This window comes from Pagrus major, chromosome 5 (genome assembly GCF_040436345.1).
Source record: "Pagrus major chromosome 5, Pma_NU_1.0".
In the NCBI taxonomy this organism is placed as follows: Eukaryota; Metazoa; Chordata; class Actinopteri; order Spariformes; family Sparidae; genus Pagrus; species Pagrus major.
The window spans coordinates 30,795,694-30,818,268 of NC_133219.1; the positions used below are offsets into that span (position 1 = coordinate 30,795,694).

Below are 22,575 nucleotides of genomic sequence, written 5' to 3' on the forward strand. Positions count from 1 at the left end.
TCTGCTTTGACACTGTGGTAAAACACGTGTCTTCATGTCACTCATCTCTTCGGTGTAGGAATCAGTTTCACTGGCAAAGAACAAGTACACATAGGAAGACAGCAGAGTCACTCGCCATCTTCCACAAAAGACTCAGGACTCACTTGTTCAGACTTCACCTTGACCCTGCATAGCATGACTATTGCCCTGTGCTTAATTTGAGATGAACCTGTAAAAATGGTAATGTAATCTGTTTGTCACCAAGTTGTGGAGCTTTTTTTTTGTGGTGCTGTTCTTCAATAAAAATAGGTTGAGTCAACCAGTCAGTGGATCAGTTTCAAATAGTATAGGGAGGAATAGTTGAACAGCAATAGCCATAGTTAGCTTATGGTGGCTTGTAGGCTACAGTGTTTTGACACTGGTGTGGTTAACTTGGTTAACCTTTTATACTCCAACTTTTCCGTCTTCCTCATTTGCTTACAAAGCTCATCCTAACTGAGCTTTGCTGAACTTGCTTTACCAATGTGAACGTCTGTTTTCCATGCCAATAGAGCCCCTTTGAAATGAATAGAAGCACTATTAGTATTGTTTACACTTTGCAGAAACATTGGATTTGTATATTGACATTTTATTTGTGTTGTGGTCATTGGTGTTTTCATTCATGTATACATCTATCTGTTCTTCACCTTTTGTTCATCTTTGTTGTCTTTGTTTGTAGCTGTAATTCCATTCCTGTGTAAGTACAATAATAATTCTTTGTATGTGTACTTGTACTTGGCCAATGAAACAGTTTTACCGCAGTGTCACAGCAGATAGCTGCACCATCTCACACTGCTGTGGTGGGCTGCAGCTTCTCTTGACACTTTCACAGAGGTGTTCTTTCATATCACAGCTTTTGTTAAGTTACTTGCAACTTGAACCTTTCTCCCTTTCTCTCTCTCTCTATAATCTTTCTGACTGCTGGTCGATGTCGTTGAATTAACAACCAACTGTACAATATATTAATATGTGCCATATATATGCCGCATTGCCTCGTTTCTTCTTTTTCCAAATCTAAAAAGAAAGTGAGTTCTCGCACTGTCTTTAACAGAAGATTAAAGATTATATTTAGCAGGTCCAAATACATAAAGAAATAAGTCATATGACGGATTCATCCAGCTTCTTCTCTTAAACTGAGCACATCACATGTTTTCTGCATTGTATTTGTGTCTGAGGTCATGAAAATGGTTGGTAACTTTTCAATGCTTTGTACTTTGTGGAGATATGTGTGAAAAGTTAAAGGGCATCAAAGTGTCTGCTGGTCTACTTCATTTTTTCTAAGAATCAACAGCTAACCATGAAATATATAGATTTGATCATGGTTGGAGAATTTTGTGTCACTAACCTTTCTAATAATGGATTCACAACAAAGCTATGTTTTGCTGTAAATTGAGATGTAAATGCAGAACCTAAAGAATTAAACAACTCAAAGGTCCATCATATTGTGCATTTATTGAACAATTCTGGAATCATTCTCGAATTTTACATTTTGAAAATGTGTTTATCTTTTCTGAGTTGTACAGATTTGGTAAGAAAAACATTAGATGTTCTCCAGAGCCTCAGAGAAAGACTGAGGTGATGGCTGAGGACACCAGTAGGAGGAGGACACTGGAACCAGTGGGTATGGCGCCATTACATAAGTCTTTGTCACAGCATTTGGCACCCTCTCTGCATGCAGCGCTGGGAACGCAGCCCTTGGTGACAAGACCTGCAAGATATGATGGAAAAAGATTAGTTTCAACAGCAACAAAAACTAGTGGGCATCCAGTGCAGCCATACTGTATATCAGCTCAGAACCCCATATGTATTTGAAATGTTCAATATCAGCTGTAAATCCTTTTGATGTGGAACAACAACTTACCTCCCAACTCAGCAGAGGCACAGCGGTCAGTGCCAGCAGGGCAATCTAGTTTCTGTGTGCAGGCACTCGGTTTGACGTTTACGCATAGGTAGCATTGCAATCCATATGCTGTACATAAGTATAAAATACTGTCACACATGGTTTAAGACACTCCAAATAAAATTGTTTTACACATTTTCACAAAAATCACCAAAACCTTTTGAGAAAAAACGAACAAGCTGTCGAACAAGATAATTCAGAAAATAATAAATTAGCCTATTACACTACAAATAGGATGCGTTGCAAATTGTATTTCATTAAAAACTACTTCTATTCTGCTATTATTACATATAAAATAAATAATATCTAAGTAAATAAATATTTAAGTATCAAATCATTAATTCGAAAAACAAACAAACACATGAATCATAAGTTGTTCTTACCTGCAGACAGAGTCACCAACAGGACCAGAACTCCATACAACTTCATGTCAAGTGAAGAGAAAAACAGACTTCAATCAACTCTGTGAGAGAAGAATCAGAGAACAGATGTGAACTCTTCAAAGACCTGCCTTTTATACTCCAACTTCTCCGTCTTCCTCATTTGCTTACAAAGCTCCTCCCAACTGAGCTTTGCTGAACTTGCTTTACCAATGTGAACGTCTGTTTTCCATGCCAATAGAGCCCCTTTGAATTGAATTGAATTAAAGCATTATAAGTATTGTTTGTTTGCACTTTGCAGAAACATTGGATTTGTATATTGACATTTTATTTGTGTTGTGGTCATTGGTGTTGTAACCGTAATTACTGTACACTTTATATTTTGGGTTATTTTTATATATTATTATAATTTATGTATATTATTTGTATTACTTAAGTTACTGATAAAGACATTAGTATTATTTTTATATATTATTAATTATTATTATATTATTGTTTCATTATTTCATTGTCATTTGCAGCACTTTGATTTGGGTGTTTTTATGTACAGTGTTTGGATTGATTGGTTCGTTCATGCTTTTGTTTTGGTGGGCACAGGTTTGTGGGTGACGGTGTTGCTCCGCCTTGTTGATGAAGGTAGAAGTTGTTATGTGTGAACCCTGACATTGAGGTCAGAGATGAGTTGTACTGTTCTGCCGTTTTGGTGATCATTAAAAGAAGACTGAGAACGAGAAGTGTAGCCCGCTATTTATCCACCGCCAAGAGAGACTGGAGTACGCAACCAGGCAAGAAAAGAGGGTTACAGTGTTTTCATTCATGTATACATCTATCTGTTCTTCACCTTTTGTTCATCTTTGTTGTCTTTGTTTGTAGCTGTAATTCCATTCCTGTGTAAGTACAATAATAATTCTTTGTATGTGTACTTGTACTTGGCCAATGAAACAGTTTTACCGCAGTGTCACAGCAGATAGCTGCACCATCTCACACTGCTGTGGTGGGCTGCAGCTTCTCTTGACACTTTCACAGAGGTGTTCTTTCATATCACAGCTTTTGTTAAGTTACTTGCAACTTGAACCTTTCTCCCTTTCTCTCTCTCTCTATAATCTTTCTGACTGCTGGTCGATGTCGTTGAATTAACAACCAACTGTACAATATATTAATATGTGCCATATATATGCCGCATTGCCTCGTTTCTTCTTTTTCCAAATCTAAAAAGAAAGTGAGTTCTCGCACTGTCTTTAACAGAAGATTAAAGATTATATTTAGCAGGTCCAAACACATAAAGAAATAAGTCATATGACGGATTCATCCAGCTTCTTCTCTTAAACTGAGCACATCACATGTTTTCTGCATTGTATTTGTGTCTGAGGTCATGAAAATGGTTGGTAACTTTTCAATGCTTTGTACTTTGTGGAGATATGTGTGAAAAGTTAAAGGGCATCAAAGTGTCTGCTGGTCTACTTCATTTTTTCTAAGAATCAACAGCTAACCATGAAATATATAGATTTGATCATGGTTGGAGAATTTTGTGTCACTAACCTTTCTAATAATGGATTCACAACAAAGCTATGTTTTGCTGTAAATTGAGATGTAAATGCAGAACCTAAAGAATTAAACAACTCAAAGGTCCATCATATTGTGCATTTATTGAACAATTCTGGAATCATTCTCGAATTTTACATTTTGAAAATGTGTTTATCTTTTCTGAGTTGTACAGATTTGGTAAGAAAAACATTAGATGTTCTCCAGAGCCTCAGAGAAAGACTGAGGTGATGGCTGAGGACACCAGTAGGAGGAGGACACTGGAACCAGTGGGTATGGCGCCATTACATAAGTCTTTGTCACAGCATTTGGCACCCTCTCTGCATGCAGCGCTGGGAACGCAGCCCTTGGTGACAAGACCTGCAAGATATGATGGAAAAAGATTAGTTTCAACAGCAACAAAAACTAGTGGGCATCCAGTGCAGCCATACTGTATATCAGCTCAGAACCCCATATGTATTTGAAATGTTCAATATCAGCTGTAAATCCTTTTGATGTGGAACAACAACTTACCTCCCAACTCAGCAGAGGCACAGCGGTCAGTGCCAGCAGGGCAATCTAGTTTCTGTGTGCAGGCACTCGGTTTGACGTTTACGCATAGGTAGCATTGCAATCCATATGCTGTACATAAGTATAAAATACTGTCACACATGGTTTAAGACACTCCAAATAAAATTGTTTTACACATTTTCACAAAAATCACCAAAACCTTTTGAGAAAAAACGAACAAGCTGTCGAACAAGATAATTCAGAAAATAATAAATTAGCCTATTACACTACAAATAGGATGCGTTGCAAATTGTATTTCATTAAAAACTACTTCTATTCTGCTATTATTACATATAAAATAAATAATATCTAAGTAAATAAATATTTAAGTATCAAATCATTAATTCGAAAAACAAACAAACACATGAATCATAAGTTGTTCTTACCTGCAGACAGAGTCACCAACAGGACCAGAACTCCATACAACTTCATGTCGAGTGAAGAGAAAAACAGACTTCAATCAACTCTGTGAGAGAAGAATCAGAGAACAGATGTGAACTCTTCAAAGACCTGCCTTTTATACTCCAACTTCTCCGTCTTCCTCATTTGCTTACAAAGCTCCTCCCAACTGAGCTTTGCTGAACTTGCTTTACCAATGTGAACGTCTGTTTTCCATGCCAATAGAGCCCCTTTGAATTGAATTGAATTAAAGCATTATAAGTATTGTTTGTTTGCACTTTGCAGAAACATTGGATTTGTATATTGACATTTTATTTGTGTTGTGGTCATTGGTGTTGTAACCGTAATTACTGTACACTTTATATTTTGGGTTATTTTTATATATTATTATAATTTATGTATATTATTTGTATTACTTAAGTTACTGATAAAGACATTAGTATTATTTTTATATATTATTAATTATTATTATATTATTGTTTCATTATTTCATTGTCATTTGCAGCACTTTGATTTGGGTGTTTTTATGTACAGTGTTTGGATTGATTGGTTCGTTCATGCTTTTGTTTTGGTGGGCACAGGTTTGTGGGTGACGGTGTTGCTCCGCCTTGTTGATGAAGGTAGAAGTTGTTATGTGTGAACCCTGACATTGAGGTCAGAGATGAGTTGTACTGTTCTGCCGTTTTGGTGATCATTAAAAGAAGACTGAGAACGAGAAGTGTAGCCCGCTATTTATCCACCGCCAAGAGAGACTGGAGTACGCAACCAGGCAAGAAAAGAGGGTTACAGTGTTTTCATTCATGTATACATCTATCTGTTCTTCACCTTTTGTTCATCTTTGTTGTCTTTGTTTGTAGCTGTAATTCCATTCCTGTGTAAGTACAATAATAATTCTTTGTATGTGTACTTGTACTTGGCCAATGAAACAGTTTTACCGCAGTGTCACAGCAGATAGCTGCACCATCTCACACTGCTGTGGTGGGCTGCAGCTTCTCTTGACACTTTCACAGAGGTGTTCTTTCATATCACAGCTTTTGTTAAGTTACTTGCAACTTGAACCTTTCTCCCTTTCTCTCTCTCTCTATAATCTTTCTGACTGCTGGTCGATGTCGTTGAATTAACAACCAACTGTACAATATATTAATATGTGCCATATATATGCCGCATTGCCTCGTTTCTTCTTTTTCCAAATCTAAAAAGAAAGTGAGTTCTCGCACTGTCTTTAACAGAAGATTAAAGATTATATTTAGCAGGTCCAAATACATAAAGAAATAAGTCATATGACGGATTCATCCAGCTTCTTCTCTTAAACTGAGCACATCACATGTTTTCTGCATTGTATTTGTGTCTGAGGTCATGAAAATGGTTGGTAACTTTTCAATGCTTTGTACTTTGTGGAGATATGTGTGAAAAGTTAAAGGGCATCAAAGTGTCTGCTGGTCTACTTCATTTTTTCTAAGAATCAACAACTAACCATGAAATATATAGATTTGATCATGGTTGGAGAATTTTGTGTCACTAACCTTTCTAATAATGGATTCACAACAAAGCTATGTTTTGCTGTAAATTGAGATGTAAATGCAGAACCTAAAGAATTAAACAACTCAAAGGTCCATCATATTGTGCATTTATTGAACAATTCTGGAATCATTCTCGAATTTTACATTTTGAAAATGTGTTTATCTTTTCTGAGTTGTACAGATTTGGTAAGAAAAACATTAGATGTTCTCCAGAGCCTCAGAGAAAGACTGAGGTGATGGCTGAGGACACCAGTAGGAGGAGGACACTGGAACCAGTGGGTATGGCGCCATTACATAAGTCTTTGTCACAGCATTTGGCACCCTCTCTGCATGCAGCGCTGGGAACGCAGCCCTTGGTGACAAGACCTGCAAGATATGATGGAAAAAGATTAGTTTCAACAGCAACAAAAACTAGTGGGCATCCAGTGCAGCCATACTGTATATCAGCTCAGAACCCCATATGTATTTGAAATGTTCAATATCAGCTGTAAATCCTTTTGATGTGGAACAACAACTTACCTCCCAACTCAGCAGAGGCACAGCGGTCAGTGCCAGCAGGGCAATCTAGTTTCTGTGTGCAGGCACTCGGTTTGACGTTTACGCATAGGTAGCATTGCAATCCATATGCTGTACATAAGTATAAAATACTGTCACACATGGTTTAAGACACTCCAAATAAAATTGTTTTACACATTTTCACAAAAATCACCAAAACCTTTTGAGAAAAAACGAACAAGCTGTCGAACAAGATAATTCAGAAAATAATAAATTAGCCTATTACACTACAAATAGGATGCGTTGCAAATTGTATTTCATTAAAAACTACTTCTATTCTGCTATTATTACATATAAAATAAATAATATCTAAGTAAATAAATATTTAAGTATCAAATCATTAATTCGAAAAACAAACAAACACATGAATCATAAGTTGTTCTTACCTGCAGACAGAGTCACCAACAGGACCAGAACTCCATACAACTTCATGTCGAGTGAAGAGAAAAACAGACTTCAATCAACTCTGTGAGAGAAGAATCAGAGAACAGATGTGAACTCTTCAAAGACCTGCCTTTTATACTCCAACTTCTCCGTCTTCCTCATTTGCTTACAAAGCTCCTCCCAACTGAGCTTTGCTGAACTTGCTTTACCAATGTGAACGTCTGTTTTCCATGCCAATAGAGCCCCTTTGAATTGAATTGAATTAAAGCATTATAAGTATTGTTTGTTTGCACTTTGCAGAAACATTGGATTTGTATATTGACATTTTATTTGTGTTGTGGTCATTGGTGTTGTAACCGTAATTACTGTACACTTTATATTTTGGGTTATTTTTATATATTATTATAATTTATGTATATTATTTGTATTACTTAAGTTACTGATAAAGACATTAGTATTATTTTTATATATTATTAATTATTATTATATTATTGTTTCATTATTTCATTGTCATTTGCAGCACTTTGATTTGGGTGTTTTTATGTACAGTGTTTGGATTGATTGGTTCGTTCATGCTTTTGTTTTGGTGGGCACAGGTTTGTGGGTGACGGTGTTGCTCCGCCTTGTTGATGAAGGTAGAAGTTGTTATGTGTGAACCCTGACATTGAGGTCAGAGATGAGTTGTTTATCCGCTATTTATCCACCGCCAAGAGAGACTGGAGTACGCAACCAGGCAAGAAAAGAGGGTTACAGTGTTTTCATTCATGTATACATCTATCTGTTCTTCACCTTTATTTGTTCATCTTTGTTGTATTTGTTCTTAGCTATAATTCCTGTGTAAGTACAATAATAATTCTTCGTATGTGTACTTGTACTTGGCCAATGAAACTGATTCTTACTCCAATGAGATGAGTGACACAAAGATGAGTGTCAGCCCCAAATGCTCTTATTACCACAGGGGCCGCTGTTGCCTTGACTCTCCAAATCTTCTCCAGCTCTTCTTTCAGATGTTGCTGTTGCTTGGGATTGCTACATTTATCACCACTGCCTTCTTCAAATGTTTGTCCACCACAACTATGTTTCGTTCGGTTAGCCATCACCAGTTTGTCGGTCTGTATCTGGGAGTCCCACAGGATCTTGGCTTGCTCATTCTCCACCACCTTCGGAGGTGTCTTCCATTTTGACCTAGGGGCTTCCAGCCCATACTCAGCACAGATGTCCCTCTACATTATGCCAGCCATCTTCCTGATGTACTACTCATGGATCTTTGTTTTTTCATCCTGGATAGTGGCTTTAACATTCACTAGTCCTTGGCCTCCTTCCTTCCACTTAGTGTACTGGATTTGAGGTGCAACCCTACATGCATCATGAGGAGCCTCTTTATCTTGATATCAGTGGCCTCTATCTCCTCCTTTGGCCAGCTTATTGTGCCACTGGAGTATCTGATGACCGACAGGGTGTATGTGTTGATTGCTCGGACCTTGTTTTACCATTCAGCTGACTTTTCAGGACTTGCCTTACTTACGTAGGTATTTGAGTGTGGCTGCTTTTCTAGCAACCTCCTCATTGTTTCAATCTGCTTGCAGGACCCCAAGGTACTTGTAGCTTCTACATTGCCTTCTGGCTGTTCAACCCCTTCAGATTGGATCTTCTTCCCTCCCTATATCCCGCACTTGATGGTGACTTGCACAATTGGCTTTGAGTTGGCGTCTAGATTTGTCCTCCACAGTCCCACTGAGTTCTTGATGAAGGCTCTTAGTGTCCTGTTAATGATATACAGTTCCAATCATTCCAGTATCCATTTATGCAGCACTGAGTCGTAGGCTTTCTTGTAGTCAATCCAGACAGTGCACAGATTGATTTTGTGATGCCTCCCTTTGCCATATGTTTCTCCAGTATTGTTCAGTCTCCAGCCTGGATGGGTCTGTTCTCATGTTGTTACCCTGCCACTGGGAGAAGACTTTTGATGGTTCATCCTGGCCTCTACTTCTCTGGTGTATCTCTTCAGGCGGGTAGCCCAGGCTGTGAGTCTTTGTTCGGTGGTCTCAAGTACCTCAGGTATGGACAGCTTGTTGTACATCTTAGGTAGCATTTTCTTCGACACACATTTCTGCAGTTCTGATAACTGGCTAACTTCTAAGTCGGCACTGGAGCTTCCAGGTTTCCATCTTGGTCATGGTCTTCAATCTCAGGTCGGCTGCCCTTGTGTTAAGCATATCTGTGTTGCGGCTTGTTATTATTGGGGCTAGTTACCCAATCTCAGAGTGTGAGGATGATGATATATCCCCCCGGACCTGTCGTCCTGGCTCCCTGTTTCCATAGCATGTTTGTCAATCTCTAGTTGTGATAGCAGTTTCTAATTGCCGTTGTTGGAATACTGAGCTAGAAGTTGTTTCTTTGTTAGTCTAGATGTTTGGTTTCGAAGTATCCATATGTCCCACACCCTCTGCATGTAACTCCTCTCACTGGGGTTACTTGTGAAATAGAAACCCAGTAGTTACATATTATCTGCTCTACTCAAAGAATGTCTTCCAGAAGATCTTGTTCCTGTTCCAGCAGCCCATTTCTTATCAGGTTACCCTGGTTCCCCAGCACAACTCAAAACAATAATGTCATGGAAAACAAAAGATATTTATTCACTGTGGGTTTGAATAGAAACATTTGTTGTTGTTGTATTTATTTATTAGTTTGATTTTTTCTTTGGGTCTTTGGTTCTTATTCACATATCTTCAATCCATGAATTTCATATGTAGAGATTTAAAAAAAGAATGTGGAGATGCTTACTTACTAACCGTGGAATAAGTGAATTTTATGGTCTTACCATTGAGTTGTATGGGCACATCGGACATTTCACACTTAGCGGTACAGCACTGCCTTGCCAATTTTAAAACATAAGTGGTGTAGGAATACTCGTACTTAGTCGATAGCCAGGAAAGTCAAGGAGAGCTACCATATATTAAGAAATAAACGACTCTACCCTGATTTTTATGTGATTTGGGGAAGTTTAAACTCACACAGCTTCAGCCACACTCATTGGTTAATTTGCTTCCTCTAATAATACGCCTAATTTTCAAACATGGAAGTGGACTTAGTGGACCAAGTGAAAATATGAACATTTGAGCGAAACTACACCTCCACACCTGATTCGGTGTTGCCATTTCACAAAGCTCTGACTGTTACTTATTGTCTCTGTCCTTCCTTGCAGGCACCTGGTTGTTTAGTTTGCACCTTTTGTTCCTGTTCAGTTCTTCCCTTTACTTTAACTCCATGTGTTTTTGTACTTTTGTCATGTATTTAATTAATCTCAGTCTTTTTAATAAATTACTTTGACTTGTAAAAAAGGGAGTGTCTCCCACTTTGTCTTGGCCTTATGAGAGCCACATGAGAGCAAGGATGAGGAGAGTGTGTGTTTTTAAATATGACCTCACTATGTTTGTAAGATATCACTTGTAAAGGATAGGATCCTCTATCACAGGATTCAATAAATACAGGCCCATCGCCCTAAAGTCTGATCAGCAAATCCGTTGAAAGACGGGTGTTGATCCACCTGTAGGACATTACAGACCTCCTGCTGGTCCCCCTGCAGTTACAAGGCAAACAGGTCAATGGATGATACAGTCAGCATGTGACCTGGGTGTCAAGATCAGCGGACAGAGAGGGACCTGTTTATTAAAAGCTACACAAACCTCTTTATGGTGGGTCATTGCAGACCCATCAGCTGTGGTGTGAGGAGGAAATGAGAGGGATGGTGCACAGAATTCACTGCCGCCCAGAATTTTACCAGTTTTTTGGTGGTAAATAAACTCTTTTTTGACTGCACATCTGTCTCTGTTCTCTGCACCTGGGTCTGACAAAAAATTACAACATGGACATTGTGGAGATGCTGCAGGCCATAGCCATATTTAAAATGAAGCCCTGGTTGGCTCCAGACACAGCAGAGCTTGTATCCAGATTGGCATAGAGAGACTCTGATGGACAAATTACATTCCAGAGATTCCCATATAGCAATTAGCATGTAGCTTGTTACACATCAGCACGGGAGTGCAATTTCAAACCACAGAGAAGTCATGCCAAGCTGCAGCCCACCACAACACGTGGGTTGGTGCAGCTGCTTTGACACTGTGCTAAAACACGTGTCTTCATGTCACTCATCTCATAGGAAGTAGGAGTAGGAATCAGTTTCATTGGCAAAGTACAAGTACACATAGGAAGAATTATTATTGTACTTACACAGGAATAGAATTACAGCTAAGAGCAAAGACAACAAAGATGAACAGATAGAACAGATAGATGTATACATGAATGAAAACACCAATGACCTTTACTTTTCTGTAATGCAGCCTTTAAAACAAGAAAAGATAACACTTTCTTAAAACAAGAAAAGATAACATGCCATATCATAGCATAAAGATAACCAAAATCTAATTTGATTTCTAGTCTCATATCACAATAACGATATATACTGCATATATTGTCCAGCCTTGTGCTTGATTTGAGATGAACCTGTAAAAATGGTAATGTAATCTGTTTGTCACCAAGTTGTGGAGCTTTTTTTTTTGTGGTGCTATTCTTCAATAAAAATAGGTTGAGTCAACCAGTCAGTGGATCAATTTCAAATAGTATAAGGAGGAATAGTTGAACAGCCATAGTTAGCTTAGGGTGGCTTGTAGGCTACAGTGTTTTGACACTGGTGTGGTTAACTTGAGGGGCTCACGATGAGTAGTTAAACCAGCCGTCAATGGAACAAAAGCCTCATGAGGTTAAACCACAGGAGAAAACAGCTATTTTTTCTGATCCATTTCCTTTGCTCTACCACAGTAACATAAAAGGTGCCTACTGAGTATGGATGTTACATTTTGATGCACATATTGATTGTTAACACTGTTGTCTGCTATATGTGCTTAAAAATGTCAGTTCACGTTGATGATGATGCAAAATGACTTCATCCAGAGGTCATATAATTTCATGGTTACCTCAAAAACAAACAAACAAACAATTATAAAAACAACAACTGTGTAATTCTCTAAAATGAGTTGAGAACACAAGTTTTGACCCTTTTCATAGCAGACACTTTGACTTGTCAAAGCAGGAACGGCACAGGTGGAATTTATAACAATATTGACGGCTTCATTCCATTTAGGTGAGCCAGTTTCAGGGCTCTGGTGTTGTGCAGGCTCACTCACTGAAATGACTTACTGGGAAACTTAATGGAATGGAGCCGTCAGTAACATTATTGGTTACACCTGTTTATTTTTTCCTGCTTTGACAGGTCAGAATGTGTGCAGTGAAACGGGTCGATATGTTGAATCACATCTCTCTTACAGAAGATTTTTTGTTTTTTGTCAGGTCCATGTGCACAAAGTGGAGTACAATAAAACTTTTCTGTTCAATTTTCTGTCCTTTTTTCTTGCTCACCTTTCTCATTATCGCTTCACAACAAAGGTATTGTTTCTGTACATAGTGATGTGAATGCAGAACCTAAATAATTAAACAACACAGAGGTCCATCATATTTGTGGTTTTATTAAGCAATTCTGGATCTGGAGTCATCTACAATGTTTACACATTTAAAATTTGCTTGTTTTTCTTCTTGAGTTGTATAGACTGAGATAGAAAAGAGTTAAATGTTCACCAGAGCTTCAGAGAAAGACTGAGGTGATGGCTGAGGACACCAGCAGGAGGAAGACACTGGAAATAGTGGGTATGGCACTGCTAGTGTCAATATCAGGGACACTGTCAACGGCATCCTAAATGTTCCCGTTACACAAGTCTGTGTCACAGCATGTTATGTGGCCTCCACATGCAGCGCTGTTCATGCAGGTCTTAGCGACGATACCTGCAAGATATGATTGTAAAGCCTCAGTTTTTTTCAACAGCAACAAAAAGTACCAGGCATCCAATGCAGCAATATATCAGCTCAGACCCTGTTGATAGATAACATTGAATGTTTGTTTTTAGCTTTAAATATTCTGATGTGGAAAACAACTTACCATTGAATTCAACTTTGGCACAACGGTCAAAACCAGTAGGGCAAGATATGGCCAGTGTGCAGGGTCCAGAGTTGGGGGCTGTACATACGTAGCATCTCAATCCACATGCTATACAGAAATACAGAAAACTTTCAAACATGGTTTAAGATGCCCAGTGTTTCCACCAGTTTAAACAAATATTTTATCTTTAAAATGGTATATTTTAAAATCCAACCACTGTTAAAAATTCCATCATTTCATTGACATTCAAGATAGAAATCTTTAAATTCATTCATTCGTTCATTTATTACACAAGGATAATATAATAACAATGAGCCCTATGATGAAGGCTACTTTAACTTTGGGACGTTGCTGCCTTTTTCAGGTTCAACAAAAACTTAAACTCATTAATAACCTTCATTTTTGTTAAAATGAATCATCAGCTGTTCTTACCTGCAGACAGAGTCACCAACAGCACCAGAACTCCATACAACCTCATCCTGAGTGAGAAGAAAAACAGACTTTTAATCAATTCTGTGAGAAGAGAACTGGAGGGAAGATGTGAACTCTTTTAGAGCCTGCCTCTCATACTGCAACTCTTCTTTCAAAACTTGACAGTTTTATTTCTTCAGAGCCTCCTCTGTGGTAAGATAAAGTGATCTGAATATCCCAGAGACAGTATACTTAATGTTTTTTATACTGTACATGAGTATTTCTATTTTCTGCTACTTTATACTTCCACTGCACAACAATTTGGAGGCAAATTGTTTTTATTCCACAACATTTATTTGATAACTTTAGATACCAGTTAATAAGTAGATTGCATGCTGCATTAGACTTAAAGTAGGGACATTTTAAATGATTTCATTTTATTGGCAATTAAAAAAGAAAAACAGAGATTCCCCCAATCTTCCAGCTTTGTTGCTTGGTAATGCTCATACTGTGCTCATGCTCAGAGGGCATGCCTCACCTTATGTCAACATGGCAACTACTGCTTTGTAGAATAAAACAAGTAGCTCATTTGTTTAGGGTATCTGTCTTTATTAAAACGGTGGTGGCGCCAACAATAATGACACTTGAAAATGCTAGTGGGGAAAAATTGTGTATTGCCACTTTAAATTCACAGCTCAGGGTAGATTTAAAAGAACAAAAAAAAATATCTTAATTAGCTTTGCTGATCCACAGCAAGAAATAGGTTTATCATACTTATACAACTGGTTTGCCTTGTAAAACTGATCTCAAAGATCCCATTATAAAGTGCTATTTGCCTTATCAGCTTGTTATGGCAACTTTTGCACTCATATTGCAAAATATATGAGGAGTTGAATTCTAAAATAAGACATCGTCATGAAAATCATCTCCAGCAGATAAAATCTGGCCACTGAATGCTACAGCAACATCTGACATTTATTTTACAACCTGTGCACAAAATCTTAAATATAAGTAATGTAAAAATAGTCTTGGTAAGTATAGTTTCTGATCATAGTTTATCTAGTTTGTCTGCCAGAGAGACATTTGAGTGTTTCTGTTCCTAATAATGCTTTTATTGTTTTTTGTAATTCAGAAGTTTCTGATCTATTACAGTCAACGCCTTTATGCATAACATTGGAAAGTCCTTTACTTTGGTGCCACCTTGTGAACATTTGGTGTTAGTGAATTTAAAAAGCTGTAAGTGTGAAAGTAAATGATGATCAGTGTGATTGTTGAATTTTCTACATACAGAATGTTTGTTTTGTTGTTAAAATGTGTGTGCTTGAACATGTCAGTTTAGGCTGAAAATGATATCGGAATGGCTCAAAAGCTCCAGAGGTTAGAATTTTATTGTTCCCTTAAAAAACAAACTAACTAAAACTCCTTAAAATGAGTAGAAAACATGAACTGTCATGGTTTAGGTGTTTTGTTTAGTTATTTCCTCGTGTCTCCTGTGCTTCCGTGGCTGTTGCCCATTCCCTGGCCCTCTTGTGTTCTTTGTTTCTTATCAAGTTTGTCCTCAGTTTTTGTATTACTTTTGTATTTACCTTGGGCTGGCTCATACTTTCATTTTTTTGCGTTTTGGACTTCAGCTCATTACAGGTCTTCAGCCTGGCTGCCTCTTGCGTTTTGGTCCTTTTGTGTAAATTGTAACATGATAATCTCCAAAATTAGGGAACATAGGGTTGTCACATGATAACAGGAATATGCTGCATCACGCATTATGCAGTGTGTGTAGATTTGCATAAACTATTGCAGCTTCTATTTAGCTGACATAATTCTCAGTGTGCCATGTATAAGAAATATTTTCTGTTTAACAGAAGACAAAAATGATTTTTGGTTGGTCCATGTGCACAAAGAAATAAAGATCCTCTGGATACAGAGCACAATAAATCTTTTCTGCACTTTGTGTCTGAAATCAAAGGCATCAGTACGAGAAGCCTGAAATCTTGCTGACTGCTGGTCGGTGTCATTGAATTAACAACCAACTGTACAATATATTAATTTGCTTGTGATTGTTTAAGTTTCATGTCATTGTTTTTTTCATCATTCTCAAAAAGGCCTCATAACAAAGCTATTAGTTGTTAAAAATTGTGAGGTGAAATGCAGAACATTCAAAGAAAAAAAAGGTCAATAATTGGTAGTCATTCGTAGTTTTAAGGCTACATATAGACAATTTTATTCCAACTAGAGTTACTGAATCAGAAAATAGGGCATAGAACATAGAAATAGCAAAATATTTCTCCTCTGTAAATAGCGAGGTGAATGCAGAACCTAAAGAATTAAACAACGCAAAGGTCAATCAAATTGTCATTTTTATTGAACAATTCTGGATCTGGAGTCATCCACAACTTTTACATTTTGAAAAGTTTTTTTTCTTCCTGAGTTGTACAGATTGAGAAAGAAAAAAGTTGAATATTCCCCAGAACTTCAGAGAAAGACTGAGGTGATGGCTGAGGACACCAGCAGGAGGAGGACACTGGAACCAGTAGGTATGGCACCGTTACACAAGTCACCTTCACAGCATTTTATGGGGCCTATACATGCAGCACTGTTAGTGCAGTCCTTGGTGATGATACCTCCTGGATATAATGAAAAAAAAAACCCCTTTGTTTCAACAATAACAAAGCTAAAGAAATATATCATCTTAGACTCTGTTTGATAGAGAATCTATTTGAAATGTTAGATTACAGCTACAAATACTTCTGGTGTGGAAGAACGACTTACCGACTTCAGTGGATGAACAACGGTCCATTGTGGAAGGACAAGTTTTGATCTTTGTGCAGGATTTAGGGTCGATGCCCATACAGTTGTAGCATCTTAATCCACATGCTACACAGAGATACAGAATACAGTCAAACATGGTTTAAGATGCTGATTTATTTAATACTTTAACTTTGAGACGTCACTACCTTTTTCAGATTTAATAAAAACTTTCACACATGAATAACTTTCCTTTGTGTTACAATGAATCATAAGCTGATCTTACCTGCAGACAGAGTCACCAACAGGACCAGAACGCCATACAACTTCATCCTGAGTGAAAAGAAAATCAGACTTTTGTGAGAAGAGAACTGGAGGGAAGATGTGATCTCTTCCAAAACCTGCCTTTTATACTCCAACTTTTCCGTCTTCCTCATTTGCTTACAAAGCTCCTCCCAACTGAGCTTTGCTGAACTTGCTTTACCAATGTGAACGTCTGTTTTCCATGCCAATAGAGCCCCTTTGAAATGAATAGAAGCACTATTAGTATTATCATTGGATTTGTATATTGACATTTTATTTGTGTTGTGGTCATTGGTGTTTTCATTCATGTATACATCTATCTGTTCTTCGCCTTTTGTTCATCTTTGTTGTCTTTGTTTATAGCTGTAATTATATTCCTGTGTAAGTACAATAATAATTCTTTGTATGTGTACTTGTACTTGGTCAATGAAACAATTTTACCGCAGTGTCACAGCAGATAGCTGCACCATCTCACACTGCTGTGGTGGGCTGCAGCTTCTCTTGACATCTCTGTGGTTTGGAGTTTCACTTCTGTGTTCCTTCATATCACAGCTTTTGTTAAGTTACTTGCAACTTGAACCTTTCTCTCTTTCTTTCTCTCTCTCTCTCTACATATATATATTATTATATTACAATATATATATATTATTATATTACTATATATGCATATGTATATATACACATATATACATATACAGTACAAGTCAATAGTTTAGACACACCTTCTCATTCAATGTTTTTTTTTCATTTGTATTATCTTCTACATTGTGGATCAATACTGAAGACATCCAAACTATGAAGGAACGCATATGGAATTATGCAGTAAACAAAAAAGTGTTGATGAAGCTCCTCAGTCATCCAGGTCATGGTAAATCTAGGTGCAGTATCGTAGGCAATTGGACTTGTTTCAGTTTCTTGAAGACGTTTCACCTCTCATCCAAGAGGCTTCCTTAGTTCTAACTAACTGGAGAGGAGTTGGCAGGTTTTTAAACTCTGTGTGGGTGTGTTCTTACAGAGTCGTTAAGGACACGTGTGAGCTCTGAGTTTCAAACAAAAAAGTGTTAAACAAACCAGAATATGTTTTATATTTTCTCTCAATCAGCTTCATGAGGCAGTCACCTGGAATGGTTTTCCAACAGTCTTGAAGGAGAAGTGTCTTCCCAGAGGTGCTGAGCACTTGTTGGCTGCTTTGCCATCGCTCTGCGGTCCAACTCATCCCAAACCAACTCAATTGGGTTTAGGCTTGGTGATAGTGGAGGCCAGGTCATCTGACGCAGCACTCCATCACTCTCCTTCTTGGTCAGATAGCCCTTACATAGCCTGGAGGTGTGTTTGGCGTCATTGTCATGTTGAAAAACAAATGATGGTCCCACTAAGTGCAAACCAGATGGGATGGCATGTTGCTGCAGAATGCTGTGGTAGCTATGCTGGTTAAGTGTGCCTTGAATTTTGAATAAATCACCAACAACGTCACCAGCAAAGCACCCCCACACCATCACACCTCCTCCTCCATGTTTAACGGTGGGAACCACTCATGTAGAAACCATCCGCTCACCTTTTTTGCGTCTCACAAAGACATGGCGGGTGGAACCAAAAATCTCAAATTTGGACTCATCAGACCAAAGTACAGATTTCCACTGGTCTAATGTCCATTCCTTGGTCCAAGCACTTCTCTTCTTCTTGTTGTTCTCCCTGTTATGTGATGCCTCCCTTTGCCATATGTTTCTCCAGTATTGTTCAGTCTCCAGCCTGGATGGGTCTGTTCTCATGTTGTTACCCTGCCACTGGGAGAACACTTTGGATGGTTCATCCTGGCCTCTACTTCTCTGGTGTATCTCTTCAGGCGGGTAGCCCAGGCTGTGAGTCTTTGTTTGGTGGTCTCAAGTACCTCAGGTATGGACAGCTTGTTGTACATCTTAGGTAGCATTTTCTTTGACACACATTTCTGCAGTTCTGATAACTGGCTAACTTCTCTCTGTGTTGCTTTGATTTTTGCCTCCAGCCTCCTTCGCCATGGAGGATCCTAGAGGCTACTGTTGTTCATTTTGTAGCCAACTCAAGAATGACCGTTGCTGCGGTGTATATCAGCCTGTTTGTTTCAGTTATGGACTAAAGGTCTAGCTGACTTTCAGAGGTTACCTTATCACTTAGCCTTGGAAGTCGGCACTGGAGCTTCCAGGTTTCCAGCTTGGTCATGGTCTTCAATCTCAGGTCAGCTGCCCTCCTGTTAAGCATATCTGTGTTGCAGCTTGTTATTATTGGGGCTAGTTACTCAATCTCAGAGTGTGAGGATGATGATATATCCCCCCGGACCTGTCGTCCTTGCTCCCCATTTCCATAGCATATTTGTTGTACATCAATCTCTGGTTGCAACAGCAGTTTCTGATTGCCGATGTTGGAATACTGAGCTAGAAGTTGTTTCTTTGTTAGTCTAGATGTTTGGTTTCGAAGTATCCATAGGTCCCACACCCTCTGCATGTAACTCCTCTCACTGGGGTTACTTGTGAAATAGCAACCCAGTTGTTCCATATTATCTGCTCTACTCAAAGAATGTCTTCCAGAAGATCTTGTTCCTGTTCCAGCAGCCCATTTCTTATCAGGTTACCCTGGTTCCCCATCACAACTCAAAACAATAATGTCATGGATAACAAAAGATATTTATTCACTGTGGGTTGGAATAGAACCATTTGTTGTTGTTGTTGTATTTATTTATTAGTTTGATTTTTTCTTTGGGTCTTTGGTTCTTATTCACATATCTTCAATCCATGAATTTCAAATGTAGAGATATAAAAAAAGAATGTGGAGATGCTTACTTACTAACCATGGAATAAGTGAATTTTATTCTTTTATTCTTTTATTTTATTAAAAAATTACAACATGGATATTGTGGAGATGCTGCAGGCCATAGCCATATTTAAAATGAAGCATGTAGCTTGTTACACATCAGCACGGGAGTGCAATTTCAAACCACAGAGAAGTCGTGCGAAGTTGCAGCCCACCACAACACGTGGGTTGGTGCAGCTATCTGCTTTGACACTGTGGTAAAACACGTGTCTTCATGTCACTCATCTCTTCGGTGTAGGAATCAGTTTCACTGGCAAAGAACAAGTACACATAGGAAGACAGCAGAGTCACTCGCCATCTTCCACAAAAGACTCAGGACTCACTTGTTCAGACTTCACCTTGACCCTGCATAGCATGACTCCTGATAATGATTACAATAACGATATATATTGCATATATTGCCCTGTGCTTAATTTGAGATGAACCTGTAAAAATGGTAATGTAATCTGTTTGTCACCAAGTTGTGGAGCTTTTTTTGTGGTGCTATTCTTCAATAAAAATAGGTTGAGTCAACCAGTCAGTGGATCAGTTTCAAATAGTATAAGGAGGAATAGTTGAACAGCAATAGCCATAGTTAGCTTAGGGTGGCTTGTAGGCTACAGTGTTTTGACACTAGCAACTGCTTGTGGTTGGAAAAACTTGAGGGGCTCACGATGAGTGGTTAAACCAGCTCTCAATGGAACAAAAGCCTCATGAGGTTAAACCACAGCAGAAAACAGCTTTTTTTCTGATCCATTTCCTTTGCTCTACCACAGTAACTTAAAAAGGTGCCTACTGAGTATGGATGTTACATTTTGATGCACATATTTATTGTTAAACACTGTTGTCTGCTATATCTCATCTAAGATTGGCTAAGTCTGCTGAGTTTTGCTACTACTGCTACTACTAACGTCAAACAAAAAAATTAAACAGATATGAAAGTTTTCTGATTTTTTTCCCCCAATAAACTAAATATTTTCAAACGCTAGATTTAGCCTTGTACTTTGACATTGCAACTTTGTGAAAAAGTTGAAAATCAGACTTTGAAGTGAAAGCAGAACAGTTTTCCCTTTGATTATTATTTTTGTTGTTGTTGAGTTTTTCAAAAATAACAGTAAAGATGCAGCACCAGTGCAATAGTGTCTGTTGGTCTACTTTGTAAATCCTCAAGTTGGACAGCAAATCATATAACTCATTAATTTTCTCATGGTTTTTCATATTTCATGTCCTGTTTTATCACTCTTCTTTCTAATCAGTAGTGTTGTATAAGAAGGTCTCGGCCTTTTCTCGGAATTAACAGCATTTTTAATTGGCCTTGGTTTTGTCTCAGACAAAGAGACTCTTGTAATTCTTAGAAAACCTGTCAAGACCATAAACAGGGATGTCACTGAATTGTTTGAAACATACTGTGTGTGTTAGGTCGCTGGTATAACATGGAGAAGGAGCATTGAATAAAGATGGTTCATTTCAGCTCCTTTGAGTTTTGTAATAGTTTGCTCACAGAAGATGAAGTAAACATACATACTTTAACATTTTATCAAGACATATCTCATGTACGGGAGACATTTTTTTTTCTTTCTGGTGCTCCTTTGTCTTAGTGCTTAGTTCCTTTTTTTCATATGTCGAGCCGAGTGATTTTTTTTTTCATGTGCAAAGAGGCTGCATTGTGGAGACTGGGGAAACTGGCGGCACAGAGGTGGTCAATTAAAGCCAGATTGCAGAAATTAAACACGTTCACGCATAATGATGCATCTCACATTTAAATTTACTTCATATCAAACGTTAACTATAAATCCACGTTTTCATAAACATTCAAACCAGCAGTGTTACTCGCGTACTTGCACTTCCGTATTTGCGCTTAAAGTGTAGTAATTATTCCATAACACCTTTCAGTTGTAAAAATATCAGCCAACACAAATCTTAAATCAATATTTCCCCATTGAGCGCTGTGCCATCATCACATTCCCTGTCCTGGAGCGCAGCAGCGGAGAGGGTCGGACTGTTTGGTAACTAACTGATCCAGTAATCATAATCGATGGTAGAAATCCAAGATTACATCAAAAAGCATTAAAGAATGAATAGCCTACTGTTCATGTTTCATCAAATGCCATTTTAGTAGTTTTCATGTGGTTTGTGTGTGAAATCGCTGCAGTGGACACGACTGTGTCAGGCGCACACCGCGCAATGGAGACAGCGCACAGAGCGCACTGGAGACAGCGATATCTCCGCACACACACTCTGCCTTCTCCAGTCAGCTCATCTGGATCATCATCACCACCTGCGAATATGGATTGTATGATTTATGAAAGCCTGTAAATAAAGTCAGTGACAGCTCTCACAGAATCGTTACACTCCATATCCTCATTGTGAGTCCTGATCATGATGCAGGCGGAGTTCACCGTAACTACACTTCAATGAATAAATAGTGTTCACCTATCAAACTTCCATTTCCAAACGATATCCCAGGCTGAGGGATACCACTGATTGTTTTCCATCTATTGGATGAACATAATCTAGTATTAACCCTTTCATTTCCTGTGCCGGTCATTTTTGACCGGGAACACCACAGGTGTTTAGACCACTCAAAATCCAATGAAAGTGGTGATCAACAATTTTATATGTTCAAATGCCTAGTGTGGAGGATATCATAAGGCCTTGAGGCAATCAGAGGAAAAATATTTTTTTTAATGATATTATGAAGTTGTAAATCGGTCAGATTTGACCCGAACACAACAGGAGGGTTAATAAAGAATGTTTTCCAACCTCCATCTCAGACACATACAACTCGTTTTTCTGTCATTTCTTGCCAGAAATATGCACTTTCTTCATCTTCCTCTCAAAACTTGTTAACATTTAATAGATGCATGTTGTGTTTGGAGTGCAGAGAGAAATGAAAAGTCCCCTGGACGAGCATGGATGCTTTTCATCTTATTTAGGACATGAGTAGTGGTGCACATCTCCCTCTTGTGGTCAAAATGAGTATTACAGAAAGAAACACATGAGAAAAATGTTTTGACTTCTCTCAACACATGAAAAAAACAAAAACATTTCACTTGTGAA

The 22,575-nt window shown here is 38.2% G+C and overlaps 4 protein-coding genes and 1 long non-coding RNA gene across 5 annotated transcripts; all 5 read right to left on the reverse strand.

The window, feature by feature from the left end:
- Window positions 1–1,451: 1,451 nt before the first annotated feature.
- Window positions 1,452–2,347, reverse strand: LOC140996773 (lymphocyte antigen 6G-like). The gene is made up of 3 exons (XM_073467257.1): window positions 2,302–2,347; window positions 1,880–1,987; window positions 1,452–1,726 (listed from the first exon to the last, which is right to left on the reverse strand). The coding sequence occupies exons 1-3, from the start codon at window positions 2,345–2,347 to the stop codon at window positions 1,578–1,580; spliced, it is 303 nt and encodes a 100-aa protein (XP_073323358.1). The 3' UTR covers window positions 1,452–1,577.
- Window positions 2,348–3,925: 1,578 nt separating this feature from the next.
- Window positions 3,926–4,834, reverse strand: LOC140996765 (lymphocyte antigen 6G-like). Its single transcript, XM_073467246.1, has 3 exons — window positions 4,776–4,834; window positions 4,354–4,461; window positions 3,926–4,200 (listed from the first exon to the last, which is right to left on the reverse strand). Exons 1-3 carry the CDS (start codon window positions 4,819–4,821, stop codon window positions 4,052–4,054), a joined length of 303 nt encoding a protein of 100 aa, XP_073323347.1. The 5' UTR covers window positions 4,822–4,834; the 3' UTR covers window positions 3,926–4,051.
- Window positions 4,835–6,399: 1,565 nt separating this feature from the next.
- On the reverse strand, window positions 6,400–7,308 carry LOC140996758 (lymphocyte antigen 6G-like). The gene is made up of 3 exons (XM_073467240.1): window positions 7,250–7,308; window positions 6,828–6,935; window positions 6,400–6,674 (listed from the first exon to the last, which is right to left on the reverse strand). Exons 1-3 carry the CDS (start codon window positions 7,293–7,295, stop codon window positions 6,526–6,528), a joined length of 303 nt encoding a protein of 100 aa, XP_073323341.1. The 5' UTR covers window positions 7,296–7,308; the 3' UTR covers window positions 6,400–6,525.
- Window positions 7,309–12,749: 5,441 nt separating this feature from the next.
- On the reverse strand, window positions 12,750–13,745 carry LOC140996626 (uncharacterized). The gene is made up of 3 exons (XR_012178820.1): window positions 13,669–13,745; window positions 13,237–13,344; window positions 12,750–13,082 (listed from the first exon to the last, which is right to left on the reverse strand). It is a non-coding gene; the product is annotated as an uncharacterized lncRNA (long non-coding RNA).
- A 2,239-nt stretch (window positions 13,746–15,984) lies between these two features.
- LOC140996736 (lymphocyte antigen 6G-like) lies at window positions 15,985–16,738 on the reverse strand. Its single transcript, XM_073467215.1, has 3 exons — window positions 16,676–16,738; window positions 16,414–16,518; window positions 15,985–16,268 (listed from the first exon to the last, which is right to left on the reverse strand). The coding sequence occupies exons 1-3, from the start codon at window positions 16,719–16,721 to the stop codon at window positions 16,117–16,119; spliced, it is 303 nt and encodes a 100-aa protein (XP_073323316.1). The 5' UTR covers window positions 16,722–16,738; the 3' UTR covers window positions 15,985–16,116.
- Window positions 16,739–22,575: the final 5,837 nt, after the last annotated feature.

Bases quoted from the DNA above. Each gene is read 5' to 3' on its own strand.
- LOC140996765 (XM_073467246.1), bottom strand. From the start codon at position 4,821: ATGAAGTTGTATGGAGTTCTGGTCCTGTTGGTGACTCTGTCTGCAG. The intron at 4,462-4,775 runs GTAAGAACAACT...ACTTATGTACAG, and splicing joins GTTGGTGACTCTGTCTGCAG to CATATGGATTGCAATGCTAC. The intron at 4,201-4,353 runs GTAAGTTGTTGT...CATATCTTGCAG, and splicing joins TGCCTCTGCTGAGTTGGGAG to GTCTTGTCACCAAGGGCTGC.
- LOC140996736 (XM_073467215.1), bottom strand. From the start codon at position 16,721: ATGAAGTTGTATGGCGTTCTGGTCCTGTTGGTGACTCTGTCTGCAG. The intron at 16,519-16,675 runs GTAAGATCAGCT...ATCTCTGTGTAG, and splicing joins GTTGGTGACTCTGTCTGCAG to CATGTGGATTAAGATGCTAC. The intron at 16,269-16,413 runs GTAAGTCGTTCT...CATTATATCCAG, and splicing joins TTGTTCATCCACTGAAGTCG to GAGGTATCATCACCAAGGAC.
- LOC140996773 (XM_073467257.1), bottom strand. From the start codon at position 2,347: ATGAAGTTGTATGGAGTTCTGGTCCTGTTGGTGACTCTGTCTGCAG. The intron at 1,988-2,301 runs GTAAGAACAACT...ACTTATGTACAG, and splicing joins GTTGGTGACTCTGTCTGCAG to CATATGGATTGCAATGCTAC. The intron at 1,727-1,879 runs GTAAGTTGTTGT...CATATCTTGCAG, and splicing joins TGCCTCTGCTGAGTTGGGAG to GTCTTGTCACCAAGGGCTGC.
- LOC140996758 (XM_073467240.1), bottom strand. From the start codon at position 7,295: ATGAAGTTGTATGGAGTTCTGGTCCTGTTGGTGACTCTGTCTGCAG. The intron at 6,936-7,249 runs GTAAGAACAACT...ACTTATGTACAG, and splicing joins GTTGGTGACTCTGTCTGCAG to CATATGGATTGCAATGCTAC. The intron at 6,675-6,827 runs GTAAGTTGTTGT...CATATCTTGCAG, and splicing joins TGCCTCTGCTGAGTTGGGAG to GTCTTGTCACCAAGGGCTGC.